The sequence below is a fragment of the Amaranthus tricolor genome, chromosome 2 (assembly GCF_026212465.1).
Source record: "Amaranthus tricolor cultivar Red isolate AtriRed21 chromosome 2, ASM2621246v1, whole genome shotgun sequence".
NCBI lineage: Eukaryota > Viridiplantae > Streptophyta > Magnoliopsida > Caryophyllales > Amaranthaceae > Amaranthus > Amaranthus tricolor.
In genome coordinates, this window is record NC_080048.1 from 14618078 (window position 1) to 14632714 (window position 14637).

General features: G+C 34.9%; 1 protein-coding gene across 1 annotated transcript; it reads left to right on the forward strand.

The window, feature by feature from the left end:
• The first annotated feature begins 3271 nt into the window (after nt 1-3271).
• LOC130805003 (membrane-associated progesterone-binding protein 4) lies at nt 3272-10395 on the forward strand. The gene is made up of 8 exons (XM_057669601.1): nt 3272-3491; nt 3587-3663; nt 5100-5171; nt 5727-5764; nt 7519-7562; nt 7871-7917; nt 8826-9000; nt 9895-10395. The coding sequence occupies exons 1-8, from the start codon at nt 3387-3389 to the stop codon at nt 10060-10062; spliced, it is 726 nt and encodes a 241-aa protein (XP_057525584.1). The 5' UTR covers nt 3272-3386; the 3' UTR covers nt 10063-10395.
• The last annotated feature ends 4242 nt before the right edge of the window (nt 10396-14637 follow it).

The window sequence follows — 14637 nt, forward strand, 5'->3', positions numbered from 1 at the left end:
CTTTAGAATGAAGATTCCCTGGCATGATTAGTAGTGTTGATTGTATACATTAAGAGTGAAAGAATTGCCCAACGGCATGGAAAGGGAAATATTAAGACCGAGCTAGTGTTGCAACATTAATTATTGAAGCTGTATCTGATCGTGACTTACGGATATGGCATGTCTCGTTTGGGATACCAAGTTCATATAATGATCTCAACGTGCTATATTGATCACCTCTTTTAGTTGATTTGTTTGAAGGAAGGGCACCACCTGTTAATTTCACGGTGAATGGAAATCAATGTGGTATGGCCTACTATCTCACTGATGACATTTATCCTAAATGGGCTACTTTTATTCAGTCTATTACTGAACCACAAACACCAAAAGCAAGGTTATTTGCCCAACATTAAGAAGCAGCAAGAAAGGATGTGGAGCGAGCATTTGGGGTGTTGCAAGCTTGATTTACAATAATTAGAAAGCCCTCACTTGCTTGGGATGAAGAACAACTCTCTGATATAGTTACTTCTTGTATAATTATGCATAATATGATAGTGGAAGATGAAAGAGATACATATACACACTATGCTGAATTGCTGAAGGTAGAGAGTTCATGGGAGATCGCTCACAAGGTCAATCGGAAGATACAAGTAGATTAAATGATGAGTTCGAGTATTACACAAATAGAATTGTTGATATCAACCGATACATGGCAATAAGGATGATGTATGATGTTGGAGATCGAAAAACACATTTATCCTTAAAAGATGAGTTGGTTGAAAATATCTGGCAAAAGTTTGGAAGGAGCCGCAATTAATGTATCATTTAAAATTTTAGTTTTTTAATTTGTGTATTTATTTTATGTATGCGCATTGTAATCTTTATTTGAATTTAACGAATTTTGCTTAATTATTATTGATGTAATTTTTTAAATTGATAAAAAAGTAGTCATCATCATTATCCTACCCAGTGTATCCCGCTCATAGGAAAACTATGGGCAGGGTTTGGGGAGGGAAGGACGGCGGCAACTCATACCCATAAAGGAGAGCGCGACCAAAGGAGTTCCCCGGCTCGAGAAAGATAAGGAGACGTAGCTACATGGGAAAGATAAATTAAATGCATATAAATAAAATAAATAAGTAGAACCAACTACAAAATAAAAGAAAACAAAAAAACTAATAAATAAAGAAACGAGAGAAGCAAGAGGCAAGAACACCAAAACCTAATCTAAGAGGACATCAGTAGTCTAAAACATGGATATGTTCAATAATCTTCTTTACAGGCCAACATTCGGTCCCATATAGCAAAGCAGGTCTGATTGCCGCCCAGTAGAATTTTCCTTTTAACTTTCTTGGGAATTTCTTATCGCATAGCACCGCGATGGCTGCTCGCCACTTGAGCCAACCCGCTTGTATATGATGATTTACATCTCCGTCAATCTCCCCATCCCTTTGAATGATCGATCCCAAATACTTGTACTTGGTCGTACTTTTAACAACTGCTTCATCAATGGAAACCTCTAGTTCACCTACCAGTGATGTCCCACTAAAGTCACAACGTAAATACTTGGTCTTCGTATGACTAATGTGCAACCCTTTACCTTCTAAATCTTCCCTCCACTCATCCAATTTATTACTAACCTCCTCTCTAGTTTCTGCTACAAGCACTAAGTCGTCAGCGAATAGCATGCACCACGGTACCGTCTCCCAAATAGATTTAGAAATCTCTTCCATAATGACAGTAAAAGTGAAAGGGCTTAGAGCCGATCCCTAATATAGTCCAACTTTAACCGGAAAAGGCTCTGTTATTCCCACCGGTGTTTGAATGTTAGTTGAAACTCTGTCATACATATCTCGTATAGCCTCAATGTACACTGAAGAAATACCTCTAGCTTTGAGGTTATCCTAGATGACACGTCGTGGTATGCTATCATACGCTTTCTCCAAGTCAATAAACACCATATGCAGATCTTTCTTTCGCTCCCTATACTTCTCCATCAGTCTCCTCAAAACATGAATTGCCTCAATGGTTGACCTTTCTGGCATAAAATCGCATTGGTTCTCTCTAATCACCGTTTCTTGTCTAATTCTCCTCTCTATCACTCTTTCACACAATTTCATTGTGTGGCTTAGAAGTTTGATACCTTTGTAGTTCCCGCATACTTGCGTATCACTTTTGTTTTTAAAAAGAGGTATTAGTGTGCTATTCCTCTATTTTTCTAGCATCTTATGTGTCCTCAAAATAATATTAAAGAGGTTAGTCAGCCAACGAATGCCCTCTTCTCCTAAACCCCTCCACACCTCAATCGGGATGTTATCTGGCCCGACTGCCTTTGTTCTCCCCATCTTTTTGAGAGCTTCTCCTACTTCTTCTGTGGTAATATCACTCGTTGATCCATATTCCAGTGGTCTTTGGACCTCAGAAATTTAATTATCCACCTCCTTTGGTCCCCTAGACTCATTGAATAGCTGAGAGAAATACTGGAGCCATCTGGTTTTGGTGTCCTCTTATCTCAGGAGAACTCGTCCTCCCTCATCCTTGATGTATTTCACTGCCTCTAAGTCTTGCCTCTGCTTGGACCTAATCCTAGCCAACTTAAAAATCTGCTTCTCCCTCTCTTTGGTATCAAGCTTCCAATACGAGTCCTCATAACAACGGTTTTTTTGCCTCCATTACCGCTTTCATTGTTGCCCGCTTTATTTAATTAATAAAAAAGTAGATCTATTTTAATTAAATAAAAAGTTATATTAACTTTGTGCATGAAAAATATTATTATGAAAAAATAAAGATAAATGTTAGATAAATCAAGGGAGAAAAAGTATGGTAGGGTAGAAAAAAAGTAAGAGAGAGAGGATGATGACCTTTTAAAAGAGGTCATTGTTAATAAAAGGAAAATTCCACATAGTAGCATCTAGTTTTCATGAAACGCCAGTGGTAGCACTTTTGTAAGATTTTTCCGCATGGTAGCATCCAGTTTATGCACTATATAACTGCCATAGCATTTTTGTTAAATTCTCTGTTAATCTCTGTTTAATTCATTATTTTGTAAGATTTTTTCACATGGTAACGGAAAATGCTACAGCAGTTAGATAGTGCATAAACTAAATGGTATCATTTGAAAAAATCATACAAAAGTGCTACCACTAGTATTTTATGAAAATTGAATGCTACCATGTGAAATTTTCTTTAATAAATGAACTTTTAAGTGAAAAAATATTGTAAAATAGTGAGATGACCTTAATAAATCACCATGAGTGAGGCTCCAATGATAAAAAAAAAATTGACATAAAGTGGAAGTGTGGATCGAAGGAAAAGGAGTAGATTCATTAGGACTTGTTAATAGAGCTTTTCACTAAGAAATGAAAATAGATTAACTGAAAGAAGATTGACTCGGGCATAAACAAGAAATGGGGAGATCCACATACGTTGGAATTGCAGTAGCCGTTGCATTCGCGGGTTTCTTCTTCAGATTCTTTCTCCTCAGACCACTTCTACAACAACAACCACCCTCGGTTATTTCTATTTTCCGATCCTCTTTCTCGTTTATTTTACCAATCATAGACATGGACTTACTGGGTTAAATCATGTTTATATTCATTTAATACAGAGATTGTTTACTTCCCAAGAATTGGCCCTCTATAATGGAACTGATGAACAACTGCCCATCTTCTTGGGGATACTTGGGTATTCTATATTAGTCTCTTTCTTTCATTATTTGTTTTAGATGTTATCAAATGATAATTGATTCTCAAAGCCCTAGGTTTTAGAAAGTTTGTTTATTGATCTCAAAAGGACTTTTATATATCATGAAATATATTTGGAACAATCCTTTTCTGATTATCTGATTTATAGCTGAGGAGTGTGGACAGTTGGTCTGTTTTGGAAAAGTAGATAGCTTTTTTTACTTATAGGGAATTTCACGGGGTGTTAGGCAAACGGTTAATAGCTGGTAGCTAATAGTTGATTACAGTCGCTAATTTGACCAGCTGATTTTTTTAATTGGTTTCACCAGCTGAATTTGAACTTGCTGCTATAAACAACCTATTCAAAACAATAAGTTGTTTCAACCAGTTAATTTACGAAACATTAGTATTGGCTAGTTTGACCATCCAACCCTCTAATTGTATCAAAATAATCTAAAATTACCCAATAAGTTATTTTTCCAAATACTTCCTAAGATTTTGGTGAAAAACTAACTGATTGCTTGATGCTTGGTCCCAAAGTTGAATCAAAAACAACTTTTTTGTTATCAAGATTAAGATTGCGTACAACCGACCCCTAAACCCAACCTTGTTGGATGCCACTCAATGGATTGTGGTAATCAAATGGATGTTAAAATGGTGTTCTCTTCTAGAAGTATGTACTAAGGATGTGTCATGATTTTGAAACCCTACAATATCACCACAGTGCCAATCCTAGGACATTTGTACAAAGCCTATAAACCAATAATTTAGTTATTTGTCAACTGGAAACATTTTTTTTATCATTACAAGGATAAGTTTGTGTACGACCGACCAACCTTGGTTACATGGGGGGCACTTTAGTAAGCATAGGGGGAATGTCATGTTTTTGTTGCAGTGGGCAATCATTAGCTGGCAACAGAACGTGCATGCTGTACAAAAAGACATAGAAAACGACTTGTTTTAATTTGCTATAGACGATTATAAAGGAAATCTAGGCTAGAAACTATTATTGTAATTGTAGCATGAACTATGAATGTGGTGGCATCATCTAATGCAAAATTAAACATGATTTGCTAATCTCTCCGCAAATTATAATTGAAAAAAGCAAATCATGTGTTACACTCACATGGTAGTATGAAACTACAAATATGGCCTTGCTTTGATAGACCACCTATTGTTTTTGCAATGTAATATTTGGGGGTTTGATCTTGATAGTAGTATCAAACCCCCTTGTGACATTCACTGAAAGTTTTATTTTGAAAAAATGCCTTCATCAATGCTGGAATTAAAAGGTAGGCGGTGTTTTAATTGCAATTTTAACTGATTCTTCACGTGCAGTTGGGTTCCTGTTCTCTTTTTTAGTATGGTTGGCATACTTAAATCTATACTGCAACTGTCATTGTTTACTCTTTTCAATGTTCATGGTTTATGTATCAGCTCTGTATATGATGTGACTAAAGGAAAATCTCATTATGGTGTTGGAGGAGCTTACAATCATTTCGCTGGAAGGTTGTTACTCTTTATATGCTTTCCTTTCCGTTCTATCCATCTGCTTTTTTTTTTTTCTGAGTTGAAAGCTTGCGTTAACATTTGGTTCTTTGCATTGATTACTAAGCCATGTACTGCAGATGCTTGTTTAGTTGTAGTCATTTCGATGTGTATTGATCTTCTGAACTAGGATGCCAAGAAATTTCCCACTATGTTTATGTATATGGGTCTGCTGGTATAGCTCTCTGAATGAGTTTCTGGCTTTTTAGATTGTGTGATTGCGGAAAGGCTTCTGGTTCTGAAGCTAATCTTGGGTAGCATTATAACAAGTAACAACTCAACAAATCCTTGAATACTTTTGTATTTATAGAAAGAATAGAATTGGGTAATCTACTCCACAAAAGTGGAAATGTATAAGATCTTTATGCTTGACATGTTCTGTTATGAAGAGGAAGGATTTAACTTTTTGTACTATCTAGGATGAGATGTTGTGTCAATGGTTCTGCTTAATAACTGTGTCTGGATTTTGGTTAAAATATGGGGCCGTAATTCAAGTCTATATCTGTTCTGTAACAGGGATGCTTCACGCGCATTTGTTTCTGGGAATTTTACAGGTCAGAACTCAGAATATTAACAAAGTTTAGTTTATGCCTTATTCACCCCAGCCCTCCCAAAAATGGTAAAGTTATTTTGTAAGTACATATTGTTGGCATTAAGGTTTTGGTATTGTTGTTGTGTTGGAAATTTGGATTTCATAGAATTTGTTTGATCTCAAAATTTGTAATTGAAATTTGGGCTCAATAATAATTTGTTTGCTTCTAATAAAGAAAATTAACCTTTGCAACTAACAAACACCGTAGATGAAACCAAATTTTCAAATTTGATCAACTCTCCCTACAGATTAATGAATGTATGATTTAAAAAATCAAGTATCAAGGGTATAGTCACTGTAAAGAAATAAACGAAAGGGGACAAGAGCAAAGTGGTTGATATCTTAATCAACCACTTTGTTATCACAAGGGTAATCTAGTGTATGGAACAACTTAGTGGCATTAGGGTAATGGAATGTGTTATTCATCAATGAGCAATATGAGGAGCTACTAATAATAGATTGACATGTTTCAGTGAGAAATTTGAATTCTAGTATGTCTTGGAAATTTTGAATGTTTGCCTTAGTGTCTGAGGTCTAAATTTTAAATTTGGCCAAATTTTATATTCGAAACCAAGTTGAGGTTCTCCAACTAGTGATAAATGGATTTAGCAATATGTTTGAGTGGTGAATAATTGTGCATATGGTTGTCACAAGCAAAGGAAGAATAAATCTCGTTCTTGATATTTAGTTTTTGCTCTTGTAGAATTGTGTGGAGCTGGTAACACGCCATCTGTTGTTTAGAGTCCTTTTTTTAATGATATTAAATGAGTCGTACATATATTTGCTATTGAATTGTAATACAAAGCAAGTATAGTGCAAAATATCGCACATTACAGCATATTATATGTTTTTTAGATTTATCACAATTGAAATATAGGTCGCGACAGCCACAAAACCATATGTATTCAGTATTCACTGTGAAAGCCCTTTTGCAACTATTACCCCCACCCTATCCCACCCTTGCCAGAGCTAGCTTTTTCCCCCCCTCCCTAGAGTATCCAAAAAACTCTCCAAGTTTAGAGCAGGTAAGAGGTTTCCATTTGCGGAGAAATCTCATCCTTTAATCCCAAGTGTTTTCTGGGGTAATGGAGATGGATAACATTGAAGAGGATAAAGAGAAACAGAAAAATGTTTTGAAGGGGAAGGGTTAGTGAAGGGGAATTGATATGGATGATGCAGCAATAGGATAAAGTTCAACCCACCTATTTGTAATTGTTGAAGTTGGATAGTAGACAGGCAGAAATTGGACGTGTTCTATGCAATTTTTCTTAAGTTGAAATCATCTTACCTTCAATTTTTTGCACTGAATCAAATAAATGACCAATTGAAGCCACGCAGTTGAAGCTGCAGAACATTTACTTTTAATTTAGTTTCATTATGTAAGAAGAAATTCTGCATCCTGGAGAGGTTGCCAAGTTCCGAGGCTATCAGCAACTCAATTCTTGAACAGTGGAAGAATATTTCTTTGAATTAAATTAGACGCGGAACGACATGAATATACGCCATATATGCAGCTTTGTTAGTTTGAAGTGTGCATCTTTAGCTTGGATGTCAGTTCTTATTATGTAAATGATTTATAATTCAGAGAAACTGCAATGATTGATTTATTTAAAATTGGAAATATTTGCATTCTAATGGCATTGCAGTAATGGAGTGTTGTTGTTGTGTAATATTTTGCATTCTGATTAAATTTGCAGTCACTCCTACTGAATGCAGGAATTGGACTTACTGACACTCTACATGGACTCTCTAGCAGTGAGGTAAGTGAATGTCATCTCTTTACAATATGTCTGTTGATTGTAGAGTTCAGGCAGTCCTTTCTGCTTCCTTAGGAAAATGACAAATTCATTCTCAGATTCACGATGAAAATTATTGAATAAATTTTACATGCTAATATTGGATTAATTTCCTGAGTTTTGCTTGTATTTATCATGTGTATTCTATCTAGAGAACAAGCTTTTCTCTTTATCTTATTTCTCTATCTACCTCTAATCCCGCCCTTTCTTTCTCTCTTTATGTTTTGATATCCAAAGTTCAATACTGTATCAGTTGTTTTCATGCTTTACAGGTAAAAAGTGTAGCAGAATGGCGGGATTTCTTCTCCAGAACATATACGTGAGTGGCATAAACTAAAGTTTAGCCGTCTTCTGTTACAGTAATAATACACCTCTCCCAACCCCTCATTGCGTTTATTATATCTTTATTTTCTTTTTGGTTAGCAATATTTGGTGGTGAGGGTTTAAGAAGGTTGGTGTCTGCTCATAGAGAACCAAGAAAATATTTTTGAGTTTTCTGAATTATGTTTGCAAGATGCGCTACCATTGTTGTTAAAATCGCGATTCTGATCAACGATTTTACGATCCAAATACAAGTGAGCGATTTGAATCGTAGGTAGAATCTTAAAGTTGTAGAAACTTACGATTCTAGTTGGAATAAAATTTTTAGAGGTAGAATCATGACACGATTCTACGATCCTACAATTTAACGATCTGATTCTACTAATTTAGTATTAATTATTATTAATTTTTTCTTATGTACCATCTTTCACTAATCTCTTTCACTTATATAAATAAATTTCAAATGTATCATCATGAAAACTTTTAAAAATAAATTTCTTAATCGGTATGAAGATTTAAACCAATTACTAAAAAGTTTTCTTTACATTCTTAAAATAAAGTTAAAGAAACTTTATTTCATAAATTTGGACTTTTAAAATGGATAATAATGATAAGATACTATATATTTTAATATATTTAAGTTTATTTGTAGAATCGTATGATTCTTCCGATTCGAACCTTCCTCTGTAAACGATTCTAAGTAGAATCCCGATTTTAACAATTTTGTGCGCTACCATCCTTTTTAAGCATTGATTTTCCTGCATTGATTCTATATAGGTTTTTCTTCTTGACCTTGGCCACAAAGCTTTTATGGAATCTGACCTTGTTGTTGGAAACTTCAAAACTGGTGAAATTTCGATTTGTTTGTATATTAACACTGTCTATTTCTGTTGGCGTTCTTTGCAGATATGTTGGGAAATTGGTGGGTCGCTACTACGACTATCGGGGGAAACCTACGAAATATTTGAAGAGTGCAGAAGCCAAGGCAGCTAGGGGTGCTCAACTGATGGAAAAGCAGAAGAAAGAAGAAGAAAAGATTCCGAATTGCAACTCAAAGTGGAGTGAGCATGAGGGCGGTGAGGTAAGAATTTTTAGATGAAAATTGTGACCCATTGCTATTGCTCAAGTCGACTGGTATATCTTGACTGCAACTATTATTGATTTTTTTTCCACTTGAGCCATACCACCTTCTTCCATATTCCTATAAGGCAGTATTTTAAGAGAGATAATATTGAAGTAAAAGAAAATAACGCTTACAGTATATTTGGATAGCAATATAAGAAAGGAAAGGAAAGGAACGGAAAGGAAAAGGAGGAAAGAAAAACTCTTGTTTGTTTATGAGGGAGGGAAGGGTAGGGAAATAAGAGTTTTTCCTTCAAATCTTTCCAACTTGGGAAAGATTGATACCTAACAAAAAATTTCCATTGAATCCCTCCAAATCCCTTCCCTCCCATTCCCTTATCCAAACAAGGGATCCCTTGTCCCTCCAAATTCCTCCCCTTTCTTTCCCTCCATTTCCTTCCATTCAAACACACTCTTATAGACGCCCTCACTTAAAAGTGATGTGAAAATTTTGCCTTGAATGTGCTCATTATATTCGCACTTATTTAGGATGTAGAAGTTCCTTTCCGGATCATAGTGATGGTATATGATTGGAATTTCTAAAATGTCCTTAATTAACACTAGTTATGCGGTGGGGGTCAGTGTAACACAAATATGTTAGAAAGTATTTTTGTAAAGTACGAGGATTTATCGCTTGGGACTGTGTGAAAACTAATTTCTGACTGAGGGGTACTATTGCAGATATTGCAATTTTTTCTACTGTTTAAGATCGCCCTCTTGAAAACTTTAATACTAACCTTGGTCAAACTTAGGGTAAGTGAGAGAACAGCGTGCTAGTTCACTTTCTGATACCGGTAATTTTTGTTTGATGTTCCTGCACGCATGTATTCTAATATGGGGAGTGTCTGGCCAGGTGTGGTGTGAGGAAGGCTATCCAAGACTGATGCAGAGACCTTTAGAAATAGCATTAACAGGTAAAATGAGCAAGCGTTGTGTGTGTATGAAAGAAGAAGACTTGGAACAAGAAGGTTTAGAAATCTACCAAGGTTGTGACTATCATTCCCAAGCTTGCAAAGTGTAGATAACGAAACAAACTTCTGTTTCTCGAAAGTGAAATCTGTTCTGTCATCGTTTCAGAAACGCCTGTCTCCCTTTTATTATCCAAAGACTCGCCACGTTCACATGTGGGTGTTAGCGCAGTGGCATTGCACTGCTTCTCCCTTCCCCCTCTTTCGTACTTGGTCGTACAGTGGAAGTTCTGCTATTCAGGATATGACTCCAGTCATGGTTGTGGTTATGATGCACAAGTGGCTATTTTATATAATAACTTGTATTTTCAGTTATTAAATTTAGGATTGATTTTGTATACCTTAACAAGTATTTCTTAATCCATGATATTTGTTTTGGCCGAAAACCAGATTTAGTTAGCCGTGCTTTGGTTTGGCATTGTTGTTTGCCTTTTTGTTTTCTAATTTTAGTAATTAAACATAACTTTTTCAGCTAATTTTTTTTTTAAAAAAGTTTACAAACTCTTGTTTGAGATGGTCTCATCGTATATGAGTTGAATAATTCAATTAACATAATTATTAGTAAATACACTCTTTGTTTTAAGATCACCTCACAGAAAAACTATCGCTCACGACAGTAGCCGAAAAAACTCAATAAGATTTTTTGTCAGATTGAAAGTGGAAAAGCTAAAACCATGAAAAATATGATGATAAATCAGAAGTCTTTAATTTTCTTATTTTCATCTCTTCATTACATAATTACATCTTTTTTCCCGTTGCTATGTGCTATCTATCACCATCTTCATCTTCAATTTTATTTTTCCTCCACCCGTTATTTAATCCTTTTTTTTTTTTTAATAGCAACCAAAATTGATTTAGTTGATCGCTGGATGAATCTCATACGGGTGATCATGTCGCCATGTCGGATATTCTACCATTTCCACCTATTTGGGTGTTATTTTGTTATTTTCTTAATATTTCATACCTATTGAGTTGGCCAATATATATTTATTGTCTTAAGTGATCACTCACAGTTTTAAAGTTCTTTTTATAGTGTTAGAGTGATCACTTATAAACTTAAGTGATAACTTATAATGAGTGATTACTTACAATTTTAAAGTATTCAATTAGAGATATGAGATAATTATATGGCCCTCTTATGGTGAAATGATCATTTAAAAGACTTGCTGAATTCAGTTTGAGCTTATACAAATGAAAAAATATATTATGTCATTAAAGAAAGATAATTCGACTAAACATGTAAAGGGAAAATCTGCTACAATTAATGTTTTTTGTTTTTGATGTCGATGAAAGGGGATTTCTGGTGATTGTGTCTGATTTTATGGATGATGATGGGTGGGATTATGCGGATGGTGTTGACTTTACGGATGGCAGTGGTTGGATCTTTGCCGATGGTGGTGGGTGGCAATGGCCAAGGCGATGAACATTATATGATACTTAAAATTGAGGAGTAGAGGAGGAGATGCTAACCATGTATGATGACTTAAAAGGAGAAAAAAAAACACAAAAGTAGTTCCAATTTTATAAAATTTGAAAATTGTTAAAAATAGGGAGAATATAAGGAGAAAAGTAGTATAAGAGATAAACTTATATCAGTTTTTCTTCTATTTCATTATATGTACCTCAATACTACAATACCTTGCACATATATATAGCACAAGAAAAGGAAAAAGTACAAATGTAGTACTATTGTAAAGGATAGATGAATCCACATTTCAATGCATTCACTTTGTGTGGTTACATCAACCACAACACTCCCCCTTGAATGCATTTCATATATGTGAAAGTTTTATTATGACATTCATAATTCTAAAACTGTCTCATTAAAAACCTTTATCAGGAAAAACCCAGTGGGATAAAGAAACTGATTAAAGGAAAAAAGAGTACAATGAGCATATTTCTCCCCCTAAAGTTAACATATGTCTCGAAAACGGCACATTCCAATCTTGCGTACCAAATACTCGAATTGCTTTGACGGGAGTGAATTTGTGAATAAATCAGCTGGGTTTTCACAGGATTGAATTTCTTGGACTTTTATCTTTTTATCTTTCTGCAGATCATGTGCTAAGAATAATTTTGGTGACAAGTGTTTTGTTCTGTCTCCCTGATGTATCCTTCTCTGACTTGGTTGATACATGCATCATTATCTTCATAAATTGTAGTTGGTGCCCTAGTTGTATCGTTTAAGCCACAATCTTTTTGGAGTTGGCCAATCATGGATCTCAACCATACACACTCTCGGCTGGCTTCATATAAAGCTATAAGTTCTGCATGATTTGAGGATGTAGCCGTTAGAGTTTGTTTTGTTGATTTCCAAATATTACGGTTCCTGCATATGTAAATACATATCCAGTTTGTGACTTGGTCATATGTGGATCAGATAGATATCCTGCATCAGCATATCCAGTGAGTATGGCATCATTTCCTGACTGGAAATATAATCCAAGGTCTATAGTTCCCTTTAGGTATCAAAATAGATGTTTTATCCCATTCCAATGTCTTTCTGTTGGTGCATTGCTATACCTAGCTAATAAATTTACAGAAAATGCTATATTAGGTCTTGTATTATTTTCTAAGTACATTAAAGCACCAATGGCATTCAAGCATGGCACTTCCGGGCATAAAATTTTTTCGTCTTCTGCTTGTGGATGGAAAGGGTCATCCTTTATGTGTAGTGATCGTATCACCATTGGGGAACTTAGTGGATGAGCCTTGTCCATGTAAAATCGTTTTAAAACTTTCTCAGTATAATTGCTCTGATGGACAAATATTCCACTTTTCAAATTGTAACAACTCGAGAATTTCTGACGTCATTAATTAATATTTTAATAACTTTTAGGGATTTTATAATTATGTTAAATTAATTTAGAAGTAGTTTTAATAAACTCCTTTCATATACGAATTTAAATATTAACATATATTTATATTAAAAATACAATTACGATTTCTAAATAAAGAAGTTCGAATCAAAATAATTATTTTATTGAAATGTGTGAGTATACGGAGGTGAGTTCTTAATTGGGCCTCGCAAGAAGATGAATCTAGATAAATAAATAAATAGATAAATAATATAAAAGGATGTGTTAGGGTTGTGAGTACTCCTTCCCTCACTCACAAGAATCACGCTGCCATCCCTCCTCCTCTTTCCCTCTCTAAACTTCCTCTCCCTCACGGCCCACAAAAGAAAATAGCAGTTGCCGGCACACCACACCACCGGTCTTTCCTTCTCCTTAACCGTGAGCAGCCACCAAGCAAGGCAGGCCCTCTTCTTCCCCACGAACAATCGCGAGCAGCAGTGGGCTGTGTCGCCTATTCCCAGCTACAAGCAGGGCTGCGTGTTGCTCTCACAGCAGCCGGCGGCCCCTAGTGCCACAAACTCCCCACCTTGGTCCTCCACCACCGCAACAACCACCTACAATCTTACCCTTCTCTAGTTCCTCCATTGTAAGCAATATCTCTTTTATTCTCTAATTAATTTTCTAGTTTTGATTGGAGTTTTATTAAGTGTATTGAGTTTGATGTTGGTTTTGTGTTAATTTCATTGAATCTTTTTGGAGGGTAAGAATTTGATTGATGAATTAAACATGTTTATGACTTAGGGTTTGAAGTGTGATTTTAAAATTATGGGTCGTGAGTCGATTTTGTATTACTTTCTTCGAATCTTAATATGGATAGTAATTAAATATGTTAGCTTTGAACATGAAACGATTAGGGCTTGGATTTAGAAATGAAATTACTAATAATGTGTGTTTTATACTATATTTTGGTGATGATTGATTAAATAAAATAACTTTAAAAGTTGTTTTAAGATTTGGTCGATTGGTTATTATTGTGAATATATTAGTAATGGTGATGATGTTAGTTGACTATGAAAGTGATTTTGATTGATTAAATTGAGAATAATAGCTACTAATTGTTGTGGTTTAATTGTTGTGAATTACAAATACCCTTATTAGGTTGTTATTGAAGTTATAGATACATGATATTAGTAAGCCAAGAGCATAATGTCAACTTATCGTCGATGGTTGCTAAAGTTAATTATCGTGTTGTTTTGACTATAGTTCTTAATAGCTTTGGAAAATGTAACAAATGATATCTCGATACGATAACTCTAAAATTTGCCTTATCGTTATATTAATCTTATATTAAAATTGTAAGATTTAGTTGTGATTAGTTATTTTTGGGTAACGCGAGCCGATATGCTCAAAATTGGTTAATGTAAAGAAACGATTCACACATACTTCTACTTTAAATTGATGGAAAGACTTATGTTGTGTTGAGTTAATGATTTTGACTTGTATTGAATGAGTTGTGTGCGTGCTAGGGTAATCGGAAACTTATGTTGAATGGGTGATAGCGGTTACTTTGGTATTTAGTTTGGTATGGCAAAGAAGATAAGGGAACTTATTAGTTCTACTCATAACTTATATAGGTGCCCATTTTGTAAGAGGAAAGTAGAGCCTTAGTCGGGTGATTTTGTGACTTTTGATCGTGCAGTGACGCTTACAGGTACGTACACGCAGTAACTAACCCTTATATGTAATTTGCTTTAAGAAATTATTGTTTATTGTGATAATATACATTGCATTGAAACTATGAGATATTAGTGAATACACTTTACATGATGA

Bases quoted from the DNA above. Each gene is read 5' to 3' on its own strand.
- LOC130805003 (XM_057669601.1), top strand. From the start codon at position 3,387: ATGGGGAGATCCACATACGTTGGAATTGCAGTAGCCGTTGCATTCGCG. The intron at 5,172-5,726 runs GTTGTTACTCTT...GTTCTGTAACAG, and splicing joins TACAATCATTTCGCTGGAAG to GGATGCTTCACGCGCATTTG. The intron at 9,001-9,894 runs GTAAGAATTTTT...GTGTCTGGCCAG, and splicing joins GTGAGCATGAGGGCGGTGAG to GTGTGGTGTGAGGAAGGCTA.